General features: G+C 39.9%; 1 protein-coding gene across 1 annotated transcript in view; it reads left to right on the forward strand.

Moving 5' to 3' along the window:
* Nucleotides 1-16,659, forward strand: part of LOC126194578 (toll-like receptor 2) — a 121,895-nt gene that overhangs the window by 15,005 nt on the left and 90,231 nt on the right. Inside the window, exon 3 of the mRNA XM_049932786.1 lies at nucleotides 4,098-4,259. Within this exon, the coding sequence (XP_049788743.1) occupies nucleotides 4,098-4,259 (162 nt within the window). The remainder of the gene's footprint in view (nucleotides 1-4,097; nucleotides 4,260-16,659) is intronic.

Consider the following 16,659-nt stretch of genomic DNA (forward strand, 5'->3'; position numbering starts at 1 on the left):
CTTCCTATTGCTAGTCTGCTTTTGATATACTCCTTGCTCCATATATCATTGGTTATTTTGCTTCCTAGCTGGCAGAATTTCTTAGCTTCATCTACATCAGTGACCATCAAACCTGATGCTGAGTTTCTCGGTGTTCTCATTTCTGATACTTTTCATTACTTACTCATTAGACTGTTCATTCCATTCAACAGCTTATGTAATTCTTCTTCACTTTTACTCAGAATAGCAATTTCATCAGCGTATTGTATCACTGATATCCATTCACCTTGAAATACTCGTCTCTCTCTATTGCCTACCCCTGTATTCCTCAGAATTTCAAACATATTTCACATTTAACATTGTCGAAAGCTTCATCCAGATCGACAAATCATTTTAATGTGTCTTGATTTTTCTTTAGGCTTCCATTATAAATAGCAACGTCAGGATTACCTCCGTGGTGCCTTTCCCTTTCCTAAAGCCAAACTGATCGTCATCTAACAAATTCCCAATTTTCTTTTCGATTCTTCTGTATATCATTATTGTCAGTAATTTAGATGCATGAGCTGTTAAGCTGATTGATTGATAATTCTCGCGCTTGTCAGCTCTTGCAGTCTTCGGAGTTGTGTGGATGATATTTTTCCTAAAGTCAGATGATATGTGGCCAGACTCATACATTCTACTCACCAACGTGAATAGTCGTTTAGTTGTCACTTCCCGCAATGATTTTAGAAATTCAGGCGGAAATATGTCTGTCGCCTCTGCCCTATTTGATCTTAAGTCCTCCAAAGCTCTCTTAAATTATGATTCTAATATTGGATCCCGTATCTCTTCTAAATCGACTCTTGTTTCTTCTTCTATCACATTAGACAAATCTTACCCCTGACACAGGCCTTCAGTGTACTCTATCCACCTGTCCGCTCTCTCCTTTGTATTTAACAATGGAATTGCTGTTGCACTCTTAATGTTACCATCATTGCTTTCAGTTTCATCGAAGGTTGTTTTGTTTCCTATATGCTGAGTCAGTCTTTCCGACATTCATTTCTTTTTCTATTTCTTCACATTTTTCATGCAGCCATAACGTCTTAGCTTCCCTGCACTTCCTATTTATTTCATTCCTCAGTGACTTTTAATTATGTATCCCCGAGTTTCCCTAACATTTTTGTACTTTCTTCTTTCATCGATCAACTGAACTAATTTTTCTGTTGCTCAGGGTTCGTCGTACCTATGTTTTTCTTTTCAGTTTCTATGATTGATCTTTTTAGGAATTTACATTCCTCTTTAACTGTATTGCCTAATGAACTCTTCATTTTTACTGTATCTATATAGCCTTAGAGTACTTCAAGCGTATCTCGTCAATCCTTAGTACTTCCCTATCCTACTGCCGATTGATTCTTCCTGACTAATCTCTTAAACTTCAGCCAACTGTTCATCACTACTACATTGTGATCTGAGTCTGTATCTGCTACTGGATAAGCCTTACAATTCATTATCTAATGTTGGAACCTCTTTCTGACAATGATGTAACCTAACTGAAATCTTTCCGTATCACCCAGTCTTTCCCAAGTATACGTCCTTCTCTTGTGATTTTTGTGAAGATTATTAGTTTTTAGTAGCTGAAATTTATTACAGATCTCAGTTCGTCTTTCTCCTCTCTCATTACTTGCCCCAAGCCAGTATTCTCCTGTAATCGTTTCTTGTCCTCCTTCTTCTACAACTACATTACAGTCCTCCATGAGTATTAGAGTTTCATCTCCCTTTGCGTACTGTATTACTATTTTAATATCCTCATATAATTTCCCTATCTCTACATCTTCGGCGTGTATACCTGAACTACCGTTGTCGATGTTGGTTTGCTATCGATCCTGGTAAGAACAACCCTTTCACTGAACTGTTCACAGTAAGACATTCTCTGCCCTCTCTCCCTATTCATAACAAATCCTACTCCTGTTATCCCGTTTTATGCTGCTACTGATATTTTCCTATATTCGTCTGACCATAAATCCTTGTTTTCTCTCCATTTCACTTCACTGATCCTATTATATCTAGACTGAGCCTTTGCATTTCCCTTTTCAGATTTTCTAGCTTCCCTACCACGTTCAAGCTTCTGACATTCCACGCCCCGACTCGTAGAACGTTATCCTTTCGTTGATTATTCAGTCTTTTTCTCATGGTGACCTCCCCCTTGGCAGTCCCCTCCGGGAGATCCGAATGGGGATCTATTCGGAAATCTTTTTCCAATGGAGTGATCATCATGACACTTTTTCAATTACAGGCCACATGTCCTGTGGATATACGTTATGTGTCTTCAGTGCAGTGGTTTCCATTGATTTCTGTATACCTCATGCCGTCGGTCATTGCTGATTTAGGGGCAGTTTCCCATCCCAAGGAAGAGAGAGTGCCCTGAACCTCTGCCTTCGACTAGGCAGCTACAAAGCAATACTGCAACAAATTCTGCGGAGCGTACTTCTGAGGATCACTTGTGCGTTTTACACTGCCCAGTTGAGGGATTACTAGTTATTATCGGGGCATGTCCGATGGATATTGTGATACGTTACAGGGCAGCGCTGTATTGGTTGGGGCGTTGACAATATGATCGTATGTACGATATCACAGGAAATAATATTACTTATATAAGTCAAGTATGAGCCTGGAAGTTAGATGAATGGCAGTTTGACTGGGATACTAAAAGCACTGAAGAGCGGGTTTACAATGTATTACCAAGCACCAGTGACAGGCTCAGACTGCGTGAGATCGGCCCTACTCGAGCTATGGCGCAAACTACTAGCAGGTCACGGTCCATATCTCAAACATTTGCAGCGGGTGGGATGTAGTAACACACCAGTCTGTGAATATGAAGAGGAAGGCCCCGCCGTTCATGTCGTTCTCAGATGCCCCCGTTTTCGAGATAGAGAGCGACGGCAGACACTGTGACTGCGATATGCAAACAACTGAAACTGACCAAAACTTATGAACTTCAGTTATTACGATTGCACATAGAATATCTAAAGGGCAACTGCTTAACTGTCGGTCTATAAGATAAAGTAGAAGCTCTGATTATCAAAATAACGTCAACAGATCACAAAAAGTGTTTCTTCCATTATAGATAATGATAGGCACATATAAATTCAATTAACAGAAACTTTAAAAAATATATGTATAGTTATGTATATAGGAGAAATAAAAAAAACGAAGGAAAGAGAGAAAGAAAGAACGAGTGCTAAGGCCACTCCCAGAGGTATGCTTAGACTCGAGGATTGCTGAGGCACACACATACCAGTGGGGGCTATGTAGAATAGTATAGCATTAATAGGTTTAGAAGTAAGTGTAGTTGCTGTTAGTAGGCAAACTTCGAGTTATTCCGAAACTGTCAAATATGTAGCAACATAACCTGGAAATTATTCACTTGGAACTTGATTTAATATATTTTATGTTTTTTTAATTCATTCTTGTTTTCTATTTTTTTTTTTACTTTGATATTATAAATGGTTGCTCTTAACATAATTTACTACTGTACACAAATATAAATCATTTTGTGTCGTCATTTATGCAAGATTAGTATGTACTGAAGGGCATGTGTCATAACTTACAACTAAATTATCACAGGGCGAAGTAGCTCAGCGTCAAATCACTTAGAGCTATGGTAAACGACGTATTAGTAGTTACTTTATTTTACTGAGCTACCGCTTTTGTGACTCTGTGATAATTCCATTTTGACTGTAGTATAAGGGGTTTAGGAGGAATTTCGCAGTATTACAGATGATTCAGGCCTCGTATTTTTAACAGTATGTGTGTATAACAGGCACTTACTGACATATTACAGCACAGATATCGTGTGCAAATCGGCGGATCACTGTGCAACTTTGGAACATACGCAGATGATTCATACGGTGTTGATCAAATGGGATCATTTATCTCTCTGTCACAAGAAAATGCATAGAACTTGACAAATAGTTTGTGTTTGGTTGCCCATTAGTCTAATTCTTTAGGTTGACAAATATATTCAAATTCTGTCTCCACAGGGAAATATGACGTAGTTTACTAACGGCAGTTAGTCTGTAACTGTATATGTAATTCAGCAAGCTTCAGTCCTTTCCAGAAGCTATTCCTATTTTTTGCAGGTCCAAGGACATACCAGAAGGCCACACGGTTGGGGTGCTGGCAGCTGGTTTCCTCAGCTTCATCTCCTTATTCTCGGACGATAGTTATGGACGTATCAACTTCACAAAGCAGTTTCCCGTTGCGAAGATCTACGTTCATTCCCACTGCCGTGGTGTATTCAGGTACAGTGTCAAATAGTGTGTTATCATAATCACTTCTGTAGAAACATTAAGCGGTATTTTTTAATTCTATTTCTTTGGGAAACTATGCTTTAGTTGTGATATTTTGTTGTAAAGTACGATTTTTACAACACTCTGCTCGCAACCGCGTCGTTCACATTGTCTTGCAGAGAATTAAGTCTTCCGCCTGCTTATAAGCGTTGGCTCACCGAGGATATACTTCATTGAGAATTCTTACGATGGTACACGGTAACAGAAGTTTACCTTACATAAAAACGTCTCTTCGGTTATATTAAATAGACTGATCTTTCACATACCACTTTTGTATTAACGGGGAACTTAAATATGCATTTGTCTTCAGTGGTTAAAGTCTCTGGATTCACTGTTGCCTCTTGCACCACATCAGATGCTGTTTAATTTCTTTCCATGAAATGGGTAACAGTTTTCTTCCATTTTTTTACCAGTGTTAGGCATTTGCCTGTTACGTGCTCTTACTCAGTGCCTCTGTTTCTGTGGTTAGTTTCTGTTAGATTTTTCTTTGTCTTTCTTGGTCTACCTATTGATCTTTTCTCTGTTGATCAATAATTCATTATTACTTTGGTATTCTGTTTTCATTAACTGTTGTTATGAAAACACAAAAGTCATTACTTTTATTTATACATAGTTTGATCTGTTCGTTTACGCTTTTAGTCCTAGTTCTTGTCTGATTGTTGTATTCCTTGTCGTATCAGATTGTACTTAGCTGTACTTACGCGTTTTGAGCTATTATTGACCAAGTCTCACTATCAAAAAGTAGAGACGGTATTGCCATTGTTTTATAGAACTTCATTAGAGTTCCTTTCTCCACCTTTTTATTCAGAATTTGAATGTGACCTTATTAATATAACAATATTTTCCAAATTTTTCCGGTATGTCCTTCTCATTTGTGATGGAGATGGTATTACCAAAGACTCTGAATTCATTATTTATCATTTTGCTCGGGACCGGTTCTTGACCTTTAAAAATTTTGTTTTTACGGCCACAATTGTTAAGTTATAGCTTTGACAGTGACATTTAATTTACAATTGGCTTTTTGTTAGGTGTCCTGACTGTCAGCTATTATAAACTGGTTACCAGAAAAGAATATTATAATTGCATGAGTTCATTATTAAAGATTATAGAAATAAAACTCCATTTCTTTTAGTCATTGTCTCAAAATATCATGAACATAGATACTACAAAGTATGGGACACAAACTGCATCCTTGTCATAATCCTAAATTTGTTGTTCCTCTAACATTCTCTTCTGCACAAATAGCTGCTTTAGAGTGTTGTATTATTCGTAGTGGTGTGATATCTATCTCCAGACATATTCCTCGCAGTATTTTTCTGTCTCCATTGTTAAGAACAATAAACAAACAATAAACAGACATCAGAGGGGTTTTATTACACACTTTCTAGTTACTTATCTAATGACAAATGTGTCACCTGAGCGAGACTTACTCTTTCTGAAACCAATTTTCTCCTTCAACAACATTTTTATTAAAGTACTGCGCCTCTTTATGTTGTTATCTACGAAAATATTCTATTTACAGTTTTGTGTAAAGGAATTCCCATATAATTCTCATAATTTTCTATCTCCCTTCTTAAATGTAAGTTTTACTATGATTAATTTCCAGATGTTTAGAATTTCTTTCGTTATCCAGCATATGATGATGAAAGGAATGAACCAAGATTTAATAAAAGCAAATTTCAACTCAATCAATTGGGTGTTCGTGTTGTTATGTCCTGGTTTTTCAATTTTCTTAACGCATTCTCTAATTCTGTCATTTCTAGTGTTGTAAGACTACCATAAGCTACTGTAGACTATTATAAGTAAGCGTACTCTAAGTTAGTTTTCCCAACATGTTTGGTCAGCTAAGATCTTAATCCGTTACCTGTGCGTTAGGTGTGTTGCACATCTATCGAGCGTTACTTCATTTCGATGGCTTTACTTGCGTATGCGATCAGTATCTTACTATAATCCTCTAGGAACCGGAAGGAGTGAACCATCTACAAACTGAGTGAAAGTATATAAATGGCGGCATAACTCGGGGAACATTTGTTTTCTACATAGTTATCCACTGGTCTGTCACTTAAAAATGAACAATATTTATAGCAAAACTGAAATTTTAAATATTTGATTGATGTTTTATTAAAAAATAGTTGATTTGGAACGCGTAACAGAGTAACGTGATAAAAACAAAGAAATATAGATTGATCATATTGAACTAGGAAACGCAATTTCCTCAGAAAAAGTAAAATAAAAAAAAACGCAAACCAAAACATATCAAACATCACATCAGTACTTGGCAAAGTGCAATTAAAATATGTATCTCTTATTGCTAAACAGCTTTCACACTTATCAATAATACTAGAAAACTCTTGCTTTTCATAATGATACAGAACGTTCTTTTGAGTACTAAATATCAACAATAATTATAGAGATTTTCTTGTGTTTGTGTATGTGAGCTGAACTTCCATCAAATGTATTTGCTTTGGTTACATAAAAGCGCAGACGTTATGCATGCAGTTACTTTTATTACTTATGAAACGCAATTTTTATTTTGTAAGGACATAAGATACTCACTGGACTAACCCTAAACAAAGTGTGGTTCTAATTACTTGTAAAATACACAGACGGTAAACAAAGAGAAGTCGTTGGCTCCCAGTTTCTCTCTGACACATTCGTTAATGTTTCTTTTCTACCAATGCTACTAATACTCCCGTAATCATACCATTTACTCTGTCATTTATGTACTGTTCCGAAACTACCGAATCATAGTTTTGGTGGAGCGCAACTCTAGTCATTGCTATTCTATACACTTACTTCCTTGTTCTCTTCAGGTGTTACAACCTGTTCTCCTAAGTTTCTATTTGCACCATACTGATTTGTTCAAAGCTTCTTATAGTAGTCTAACTACTCTAAGTTACTTAACATTTCAATGGTCATATTATTTTTGTCTATTTATTCAAGTACTTCATCATGTTATATGCCAATTACTGTCGTCCCTGAGTACCATTTTCTACTTCTAATATGAATATGTCCCAGTTTTCCTGTTTAACTCAGTTTTCCATCTACAGAAAACCTACAGCCACAAGCAATGTTATCCATAGCTCATCCAGCCACCTAACATCTCATAAGTATACCAGTTTCAGACATGTGCTCCACAGGATAAACCGAACACCTCTTAAACCTGAAAACTACACACACACACACACACACACACACACACACACACACACACACACACACACACACACACACACACGAATTAAGTAATCAGACCAATTGCTGTTGAAATTAATACAAAACTGATACAATAACCAAATTCAGCAAGAACGTAGAAATGGAAAATAATGACAGTGACCGTCCACTCAAGAACACAACCAATGTGGCTGAAAATACAGAGGCAGAATACAGAGACAACACAGCACATCACATCAGAAAAAGAAACAAATGGTAAACACTACCATACAATAATAAAATAGCACATTCAACTGCAAACACGTTGAAGAAGCGGGGGATCCTACTATCGTTCGAAACAAACAACATATTTCAACAAAGGCTAAAATCAGACATTAGAACCTCAGGCAAATTCAGCAATGTAGAACTTTACCAACTTACATGCAGATCCTGTTAATCACAAAACGTCATACAAACAACCACAAACTTCCAAACTAGGTACACGGAGCACAAGAAAGAGAGCGCATGAGAGCTCTGAAGAGCGACAGCACAAAATACCACTTTCGCAGGACAATATGTAAAAGCTACCACCCTACTAACATCGAAATCCATCTGCTCATTCCGAAACAGAGCAATAATTTACACCGAAAACAAAGAATAGAAAAATTTTTTACTTACAAAAGGCTGTATTGGAGGCAAAAACGTAGTAACAGGAAACACGACACTTTAGAAGAACACACTATTTACGGCTATAAGAGATTCAACACAGGACACATGCGCATACACGCACGCGTGCACACACACACACACACATACATACACACCAAATCACATCTCCATCACACAATGAGACATATATACGGAACAGAGGTCGTCAGAACTCCCGCTACAATTTTCAAAACCTCGCGATAGGCGTTACACCTCGCAACACACCCGAACAACAAGATAGCGTAGAACTTTGAATTACGGCGAAGGTGTAAAAGTTATGTTTTTCTATGACTAAAGCTGCTACAAGTCGACCAACGAACGTGGGTAGAGGACATATTACGTAACAGCCCAGTGGCCACCAAAACTGCGTCCACAAAACTACCGCAATTCCCAACGTATAACACGGACTTATGTAAGTTCACATATTCATATCGGTTAATAACAACCTCTCATACAGTTGCAGATGACATGCTGTATGCCGAAAAATCGGTACCAAAACACTCAGAATATGCCTAAAACATGGCAACAAATGTAGAAACCATGCTGCAAGTTAAAAGTATGTACTATGAGACAATTCAGACAATATAGTATCCGGAACCAAACATTTCACCTGTAATAACGTTTTGTGATGCCTGCAACGATGACAATGTTACATGTTCTAGAAGAAATAAAACCCTACTGTCCATGGTAATATTGTCGCTGAAACTAGTTTGGGGAAGAAAATAAAACAAGTCTTTTGCTTCAAAGTGGATCCACAATCATATATTGTTTTTATGCAAACATGGTCCAGCAGAAGAGTTTTCAGGATACAGTGATTATACTTACCAACATCTCTTGAGAGAATGAACTAAATTTCCACAAGGCAACATAAGATCCTAGTGAAGATACCATACATGTGTTAAGAATAAAATAATGGTGCAAATCGCAAATTAATAGCTCCGCTGACAGCCAGAGCGAGAGCACCAGCAGCAGCGAGTACTTTTTGTATAAAGCGTTTATTTTGCATTTTGTTTACGACCTTCCACTAAGGAAGGGATTCTATTTGTGTTTATCTGCTCTGCATAGAAACTAACAGTTCTTGATCGTTAGGAGAGAAATTTATTTTGTACTTATTTGCTGCGCTTAGCTTTTAAATAGTTTTTCTGGGAAAACCTAGCGTAGTTTTCGCGTCTCGTATTTCAGTGAGTGTTTCTTGATTATCAGAGTAGCTCATCAGAAGATTATCTTGGGAATTTGTCACCGTATAGAGTAGGGTAAACACAGTCATGTGTAGGGACTGTGGTTGTTGTGAGCGGACGCAAGGAGAATTGGCCACTCTTCGGGGGCAGGTGAAGGCTTTGTCTGTTAGGCTCATCGAGCTCGAGGCGCAGGCGTCGGCTCGTAGTGGCGTTGGGGCAACTGTGGTGAGACCTATGCCTACTTCGGTGGCCTTGGAATCACATGGAACCTCAGATGTCGCTGCGTCTTCCGGCAGTGAGCATCTTACCGGTCAGCCATCACTCCAGGGTGAATGGCGGACAGTGGTGGGCTCGCGTGTGCCTGGCCGAAAGGCGAAGGTGGGATCTGGCCGCGTGGCAGCTGCCTTACCCCTTTCCAACAGGTACGGGGTGCTTCCTAGTGGTGATGACATCGTTTCCGAGCCACCACAGGATGCCTCGCCTGTTGGGCCAGTGGCCGATTCTCCGGCAAGGTCCCGACAGTCACAGAGGGCGGGCCTATTAGTTATATGGAGCTCCAACGTTAGGCGGGTTATGGAGCCCCTCAGGAAAATAGCGGGTAGGTCGGGGAAGAACGCCAGTGTGCACTCGGTGTGCTTGCCGGGGGGTCTCGTCCGTAATGTGGAGGAGGCCCTTCCGGCAGCTATTGAACGCACTGGGTGTGACCGGCTGCAGATAGTAGCACATGTCGGAACGAATGACGCCTGCCGCTTGGGTTCTGAGGCCATCCTTGGTTCCTTCCGGCGGCTGGCTGATTTGGTGAAGACAACCAGCATCGCACGCGGAGTGCAAGCTGAGCTTAATATCTGCAGCATAGTGCCCAGAGTCGATCGCGGTCCTCTGGTTTGGAGCCGTGTGGAGGGTCTAAACCAGAGGCTCAGACGACTCTGCGACTATAATGGTTGCAAATTCATCGACCTCCGTTATTGGGTGGAGAACTGTAGGGCCCCCCTAGACAGGTCAGGCGTGCACTACACACCGGAAGCAGCTACTAGGGTAGCAGAGTACGTGTGGCGTGCACACGGGGGTTTTTTAGGTTAGAGGGACCCCCCCTTGGGCGAAACGATAAAATACCTGACGGCTTACCAGAGAGAACATCAGCATCGTTGATAAAGAACGTCCGTCCTCAGAGACCAAAAACAGGAAAAGTTAACGTAATATTGGTAAACTGCAGGAGTATCCAGGGCAAGGTTCCTGAATTAGTATCGCTTATTGAAGGAAATAGTGCGCATATAGTATTAGGAACGGAAAGTTGGTTAAAACCGGAAGTGAACAGTAACGAAATCCTAGACACAGAATGGAATATATACCGCAAGGATAGGATAAACGCCAATGGTGGAGGAGTATTTATAGCAGTAAAGAATTCAATAATATCCAGTGAAGTTATTAGCGAATGCGAATGTGAAATAATCTGGGTTAAGTTAAGTATCAAAGGTGGGTCAGATATGATAGTCGGATGCTTCTATAGACCACCTGCATCAGCAACCGTAGTAGTTGAGCGCCTCAGAGAGAACCTGCAGAACGTCGTGAAGAAGTTTCATGATCATACTATTGTAATACGGGGAGACTTCAATCTACCAGGTATAGAATGGGATAGTCACACAATCAGAACTGGAGCCAGGGACAGAGACTCTTGTGACATTATCCTGACTGCCTTGTCCGAGAATTACTTCGAGCAGATAGTTAGAGAACCAACTCGTGAAGCTAACGTTTTAGACCTCATAGCAACAAATAGACCGGAACTTTTCGACTCCGTGAATGTAGAAGAGGGTATCAGTGATCATAAGTCAGTGGTTGCATCAATGACTACAAGTGTAATAAGAAATGCCAAGAAAGGAAGGAAAATATATTTGCTTAACAAGAGTGATAGGGCACAAATCGCAGAATATCTGAGTGACCACCATCAAACGTTCATTTCTGAGGAAGAGGATGTGGAACAAAAATGGAAAAAATTCAGAAACATCGTCCAGTACGCCTTAGATAAGTTCGTACCGACTAAGGTCCAAAGCGAGGGGAAAGATCCACCGTGGTATAACAATCATGTACGAAAGGTACTACGGAAACAAAGAAAGCTTCATCATAGGTTTAAGAGTAGTCGAATCATAGCTGATAAGGAAAAGCTGAACGAAGCGAAAAAGAGCGTAAAGAGAGCAATGAGAGAAGCATTCAACAAATTCGAACATAAAACATTGGCAAACAGTCTAAACAAGAACCCTAAAAAGTTTTGGTCATATGTAAAATCGGTAAGCGGATCTAAATCCCCTATTCAGTCACTCGTTGACCACGATGGCACCGAAACAGAGGACGACCGAAGAAAGGCAGAAATACTGAATTCAGTGTTCCGAAACTGTTTCACTGCGGAAAATCGTAACACGGTCCCTGACTTCAGCTGTCGCACGGACGCCAAAATGGAAAATATTGAAATAAACGATATCGGAATTGAAAAACAACTGCTATCACTTAGTAGCGGAAAAGCATCCGGACCAGACGAGATACCCGTAAGATTCTACAGTGATTATGCTAAAGAACTTGCCCCCTTTCTATCAGCAATTTATCGTAGATCTCTGGAAGAACGTAAAGTACCTAGCGACTGGAAGAAAGCGCAGGTCGTTCCCATTTTCAAGAAGGGTCATAAATCAGATGCGAATAATTATAGGCCTATTTCGCTTACGTCAATCTGTTGTAGAATAATGGAACATGTTTTATGTTCTCGTATTATGACGTTCTTAGATAATACAAATCTCCTTCATCATAACCAACATGGATTCCGCAAACAGAGATCATGTGAAACTCAGCTCGCCCTATTTGTCCAAGAAATTCACAGTGCCGTAGACACTGGCGAGCAGATTGATGCCGTATTCCTGGACTTCAGGAAGGCATTTGATACGGTTCCGCACTTACGTTTAGTGAAAAAAATACGAGCTTACGGAATATCGGACCAGGTTTGTGATTGGATTCAGGATTTCCTAGAAGAAAGAACACAACATGTCATTCTTAACGGTTCAAAATCTGCAGATGTAGAGGTAATTTCGGGAGTACCGCAAGGAAGCGTGATAGGACCTTTATTGTTTACAATATACATAAATGACTTAGTTGACAACATCGGTAGCTCCGTGAGGCTATTTGCAGATGACACGGTTGTCCACAAGAAAGTAGCAACATCAGAAGACTCGTACGTACTCCAGGAAGACCTGCAGAGGATTAATGAATGGTGCGACAGCTGGCAGCTTTCCCTAAACGTAGATAAATGTAATATAATGCGCATACATAGGGGCAGAAATCCATTCCAGTACGATTATGCCATAGGTGGCAAATCATTGGAAGCGGTAACGACCGTAAAATACTTAGGAGTTACTATCCGGAGCGATCTGAAGTGGAATGATCACATAAAACAAATAGTGGGAAAAGCAGGCGCCAGGTTGAGATTCATAGGAAGAATTCTAAGAAAATGTGACTCATCGACGAAAGAAGTAGCTTACAAAACGCTTGTTCGTCCGATTCTTGAGTATTGCTCATCAGTATGGGACCCTTACCAGGTTGGATTAATAGAAGAGATAGACATGATACAGCGAAAAGCAGCGCGATTCGTCATGGGGACATTTAGTCAGCGCGAGAGCGTTACGGAGATGCTGAACAAGCTCCAGTGGCGGACACTTCAAGAAAGGCGTTACGCAATACGGAGAGGTTTATTATCGAAATTACGAGAGAGCACATTCCGGGAAGAGATGGGCAACATATTACTACCGCCCACATATATCTCGCGTAATGATCACAACGAAAAGATCCGAGAAATTAGAGCAAATACGGAGACTTACAAGCAGTCGTTCTTCCCGCGCACAATTCGTGAATGGAACAGGGAAGGGGGGATCAGATAGTGGTACAATAAGTACCCTCCGCCACACACCGTAAGGTGGCTCGCGGAGTATAGATGTAGATGTAGATGTAGATCCATTGTGCAAATATTAACATGATTTGTTGATTTGAAAACATAAGAGAAACTTGAATTTGTGACAAATATGTGAAGAGACTTTATCTTAAGATACAGCAGAATATTAGAAGAAAGTAGGTTTAAAGTGTGAAATGTGATGAGGAGAAAGGCACAGAGAATCTATCAACTGCACAATACACCGTTCTAAGAACGAAAGGCACAACAATAGAAAGAATAGTAAAAGGAAGATCAGAATTTATTGTCCTGTAGACAACAAACTCATTATTGAGGCAGCTGGAGCTCGGATTGCGGAAGACTGGTGAAGGTAATCCGCCGTCTCAGTTTCAATGGAACCACCACCGCCATTCCCGTGAAGTGATTCAAGCAGACCTAATGAGGATAGACAGACAGGGATACAAACAGCCGTCTCCCAGAATGTAGCTCCTATCCCTTAACAATGGGCAGCCTCACTAGGCGGAACAGATACCATCAGACATTATATGCGGGGCTTGGAATAAAGGATGGCTTAATGCATGACGCAAGATCTGCATCACATCATGAACTTGGACCGAAAACGCTTAGTGCAGAAACTGATAAAGTAATTAAAAAACCAAACTCACAAAAAACCAGTTGACATCCACTACCGGGAGAAATGCTCCAACCATTAAGTGATGAAACAATAAGCTGCTCCTTATGAACTCATACGCGATATCCATGACAAAAGAGTTATAAGATTAAAAAAAAAAAACTGTCCTCGTACGACACCCAACATGGCCTCATCGGACTGGTATGGAAACTATCGTACACTAACCTTGCCGATTCGGGCGTTCTGACGAAGGTTTTAATCAACAAGATTAATCAAAACTCTACTGACTAATAATATTACTGGGGATGTAGTAAATACAGAGTGACTAGAAAATCTATAATTAGCTTATTAATACCATGTGATAAAATGCTTAGCATTGAGAAATAATTATTTGTAGAATTTATTGATCTAAAAATTTTGGGACAATGTAGACTGATATAAGAGCGTATGGAGTTGTGTTGCAGAGACATGAAAACAGCAGTTTTACAGGACTGTGAGAGTACACACTTTTTCCTTTAACAAATACTCTATTGATGAAAACTCCAAACGTAAACACACCTATGTTGATGGAATTATTGTACACGGGGGGGAAACATAAAAAGTTTGTATCTCAATACATTCTAGCACTATCATCCAAAATCTGATCATATTTCTCAAGAGGTTAAGGAAGTAATGAGTTACTTCTTTTCGCAAACATATAACATGTAATAATTAAGATGAATCGATTAATAAAGGAAACAACCAATCAGCTGATGGCTGTTTACTTTATTAATTGAAGTTTATTCACAGCTGATTTTAACAGCCTCCGTCAAGACTGAGGTAGGAAGAAAACTGGAATCTTGGAGTCAATAGTAGCAAAAATAAATTTGGTTGCAGAGTATCTGAAAAAAGCAACTTTTTTTAAGTACTTACGTAGCTGAATAACTGAGGAAGGCAGATTCTACCAGGAGATTAAACGTAGAAGTACGGAAGATGAAGCAGGATTCAACACTTTAACCAATGATTTTAAACACCAGGAAACACTACGTAAATTTTTGGTTTAAAATTTTGCAGTCTATGGTACAGTGAAATCGACGGTAGGGGAGTTACACCAAAAACGGCTACATAGTCTGAGGTAGGGTGATGAACAAGAGTCCAAAGGATCTTATGGATGTGCAGAATGACCACTGAAGAAGTCTTTAATATCACAGGAGAAAAATGTCGTTTTGAAGGGCTGTTAAGAAGTGGAAGCGCATCTGATCCCCTGCACAAACGTTGGTCGGTCGTACTGAAGACAGAAAATATGCACGAGGAAGTTCACAGTTTCACTACTTCAAACAGACGACATACGAGCTAAAGTAACAACGTATGGCGAGCTGACTATTCTGTGGATTGAGAACAAAAGAACTTCATTTGTACTGTTAAAAACGAAACAACCTAAGAACAAAAAACAGAGAGAATTCTCTAGTGTTACATAATTGCTACGACAGGAAAGAGACCAGTAAATGCACTTCCGAGTAAAGGTCGAATTTAGATTGTGAATTGAAGTGAAACGGATACAAGTTTCATGGAAGGCAGATGAGTTGGAAGAAGTACGCTGGTACACTGGCGAGGGATACGCCAACGGCGAAACGTTTTGCGTCACGACTGAGCACGACCTCGGAAGGTATATATTATGTGGCAAAAAGGTCGAGACCTTCGCACAGAAACGTCAGGGAAACCAGTCTTCTCAGCCTTTCGCTTGGGGCTATTAACTCCTCTCTGAACTCGAGGAACAGAGCGGTGGGAGGGAAGCTGCGGGGGGGGGGGGGGGGAGGGGGCAGACGGACGGAGAAATCGTCGTTGATACGGCGTTACCTGCAGAAAAGTAACCTACGAGACTATATTGGAACGTAATTATGTCAGTAAAGCCAAATGAACATACGTTTCATACCGAAAACATATGCCCTGTAGGTCTCAAAAGCTGCTGAGAACCAGTCGAACCTGTACATATAGTGGTGCAACAATCTGGATAGAAGACGGCGAGAAAAGTACAATATGAGAGTTACAAAGTGCCGCTGAGTGTCAAATTTTGTCGGGATGCAGCAGAAAATGGATAGATTGCCGACGGAAAATTCTGGAGAATAAAAATTTGAAGACCGGAATGGGCATAGAATGTTTAACGATATTACAAAATGACCACGGGTCCGTGGCAGCTAAAGTGAACGAAAACTCCTTGCAATTTACAACATTGTTCGGAATTATTAGCTAGGTGTAAAATTGTGGCTAATAATGATGTAAGCTGACAGAAAAAGAAGAATATACATGCGAAGCTCTCGATATTCGTGGAGAATTGTTATGTAAGCTGACACAAAAAGAAGAAATGAGGAAGCCAATAGTGAATGCGTGTGTGACTATCCTATCAAAATTCCGTGAAACATTTGTACTGAGGTAGCACTTTGCTTTTTGGAACAACACTATGACTGTAATTATTTCAAAAAGGGGATTGCTTTCGAAACGTTGTCTCGATGAACTTTCGCGTACTGTTCGTTAGTCTGGGACCTCTACTCAGCTCAATTAACGGAATAGGTAGAAAAGATTGAAGGAAGAGTTAATAGATTTGCCACTGTTCTGTTTACGCAGAGCGAAAGCGGAGCAAAAATACTCTATAAGCTCAGTTGCCGGCAGTGCTCAGGTGAAATCATGCAACATGTAAGGGTTCATCGTTAAAGTTACAATTTGTGGCCACATCTGACCTAATGATCACGATGTTAAATTTAATAAATGTAAACATACAACATC

The sequence above is a fragment of the Schistocerca nitens genome, chromosome 1, assembly GCF_023898315.1.
Source record: "Schistocerca nitens isolate TAMUIC-IGC-003100 chromosome 1, iqSchNite1.1, whole genome shotgun sequence".
NCBI lineage: Eukaryota > Metazoa > Arthropoda > Insecta > Orthoptera > Acrididae > Schistocerca > Schistocerca nitens.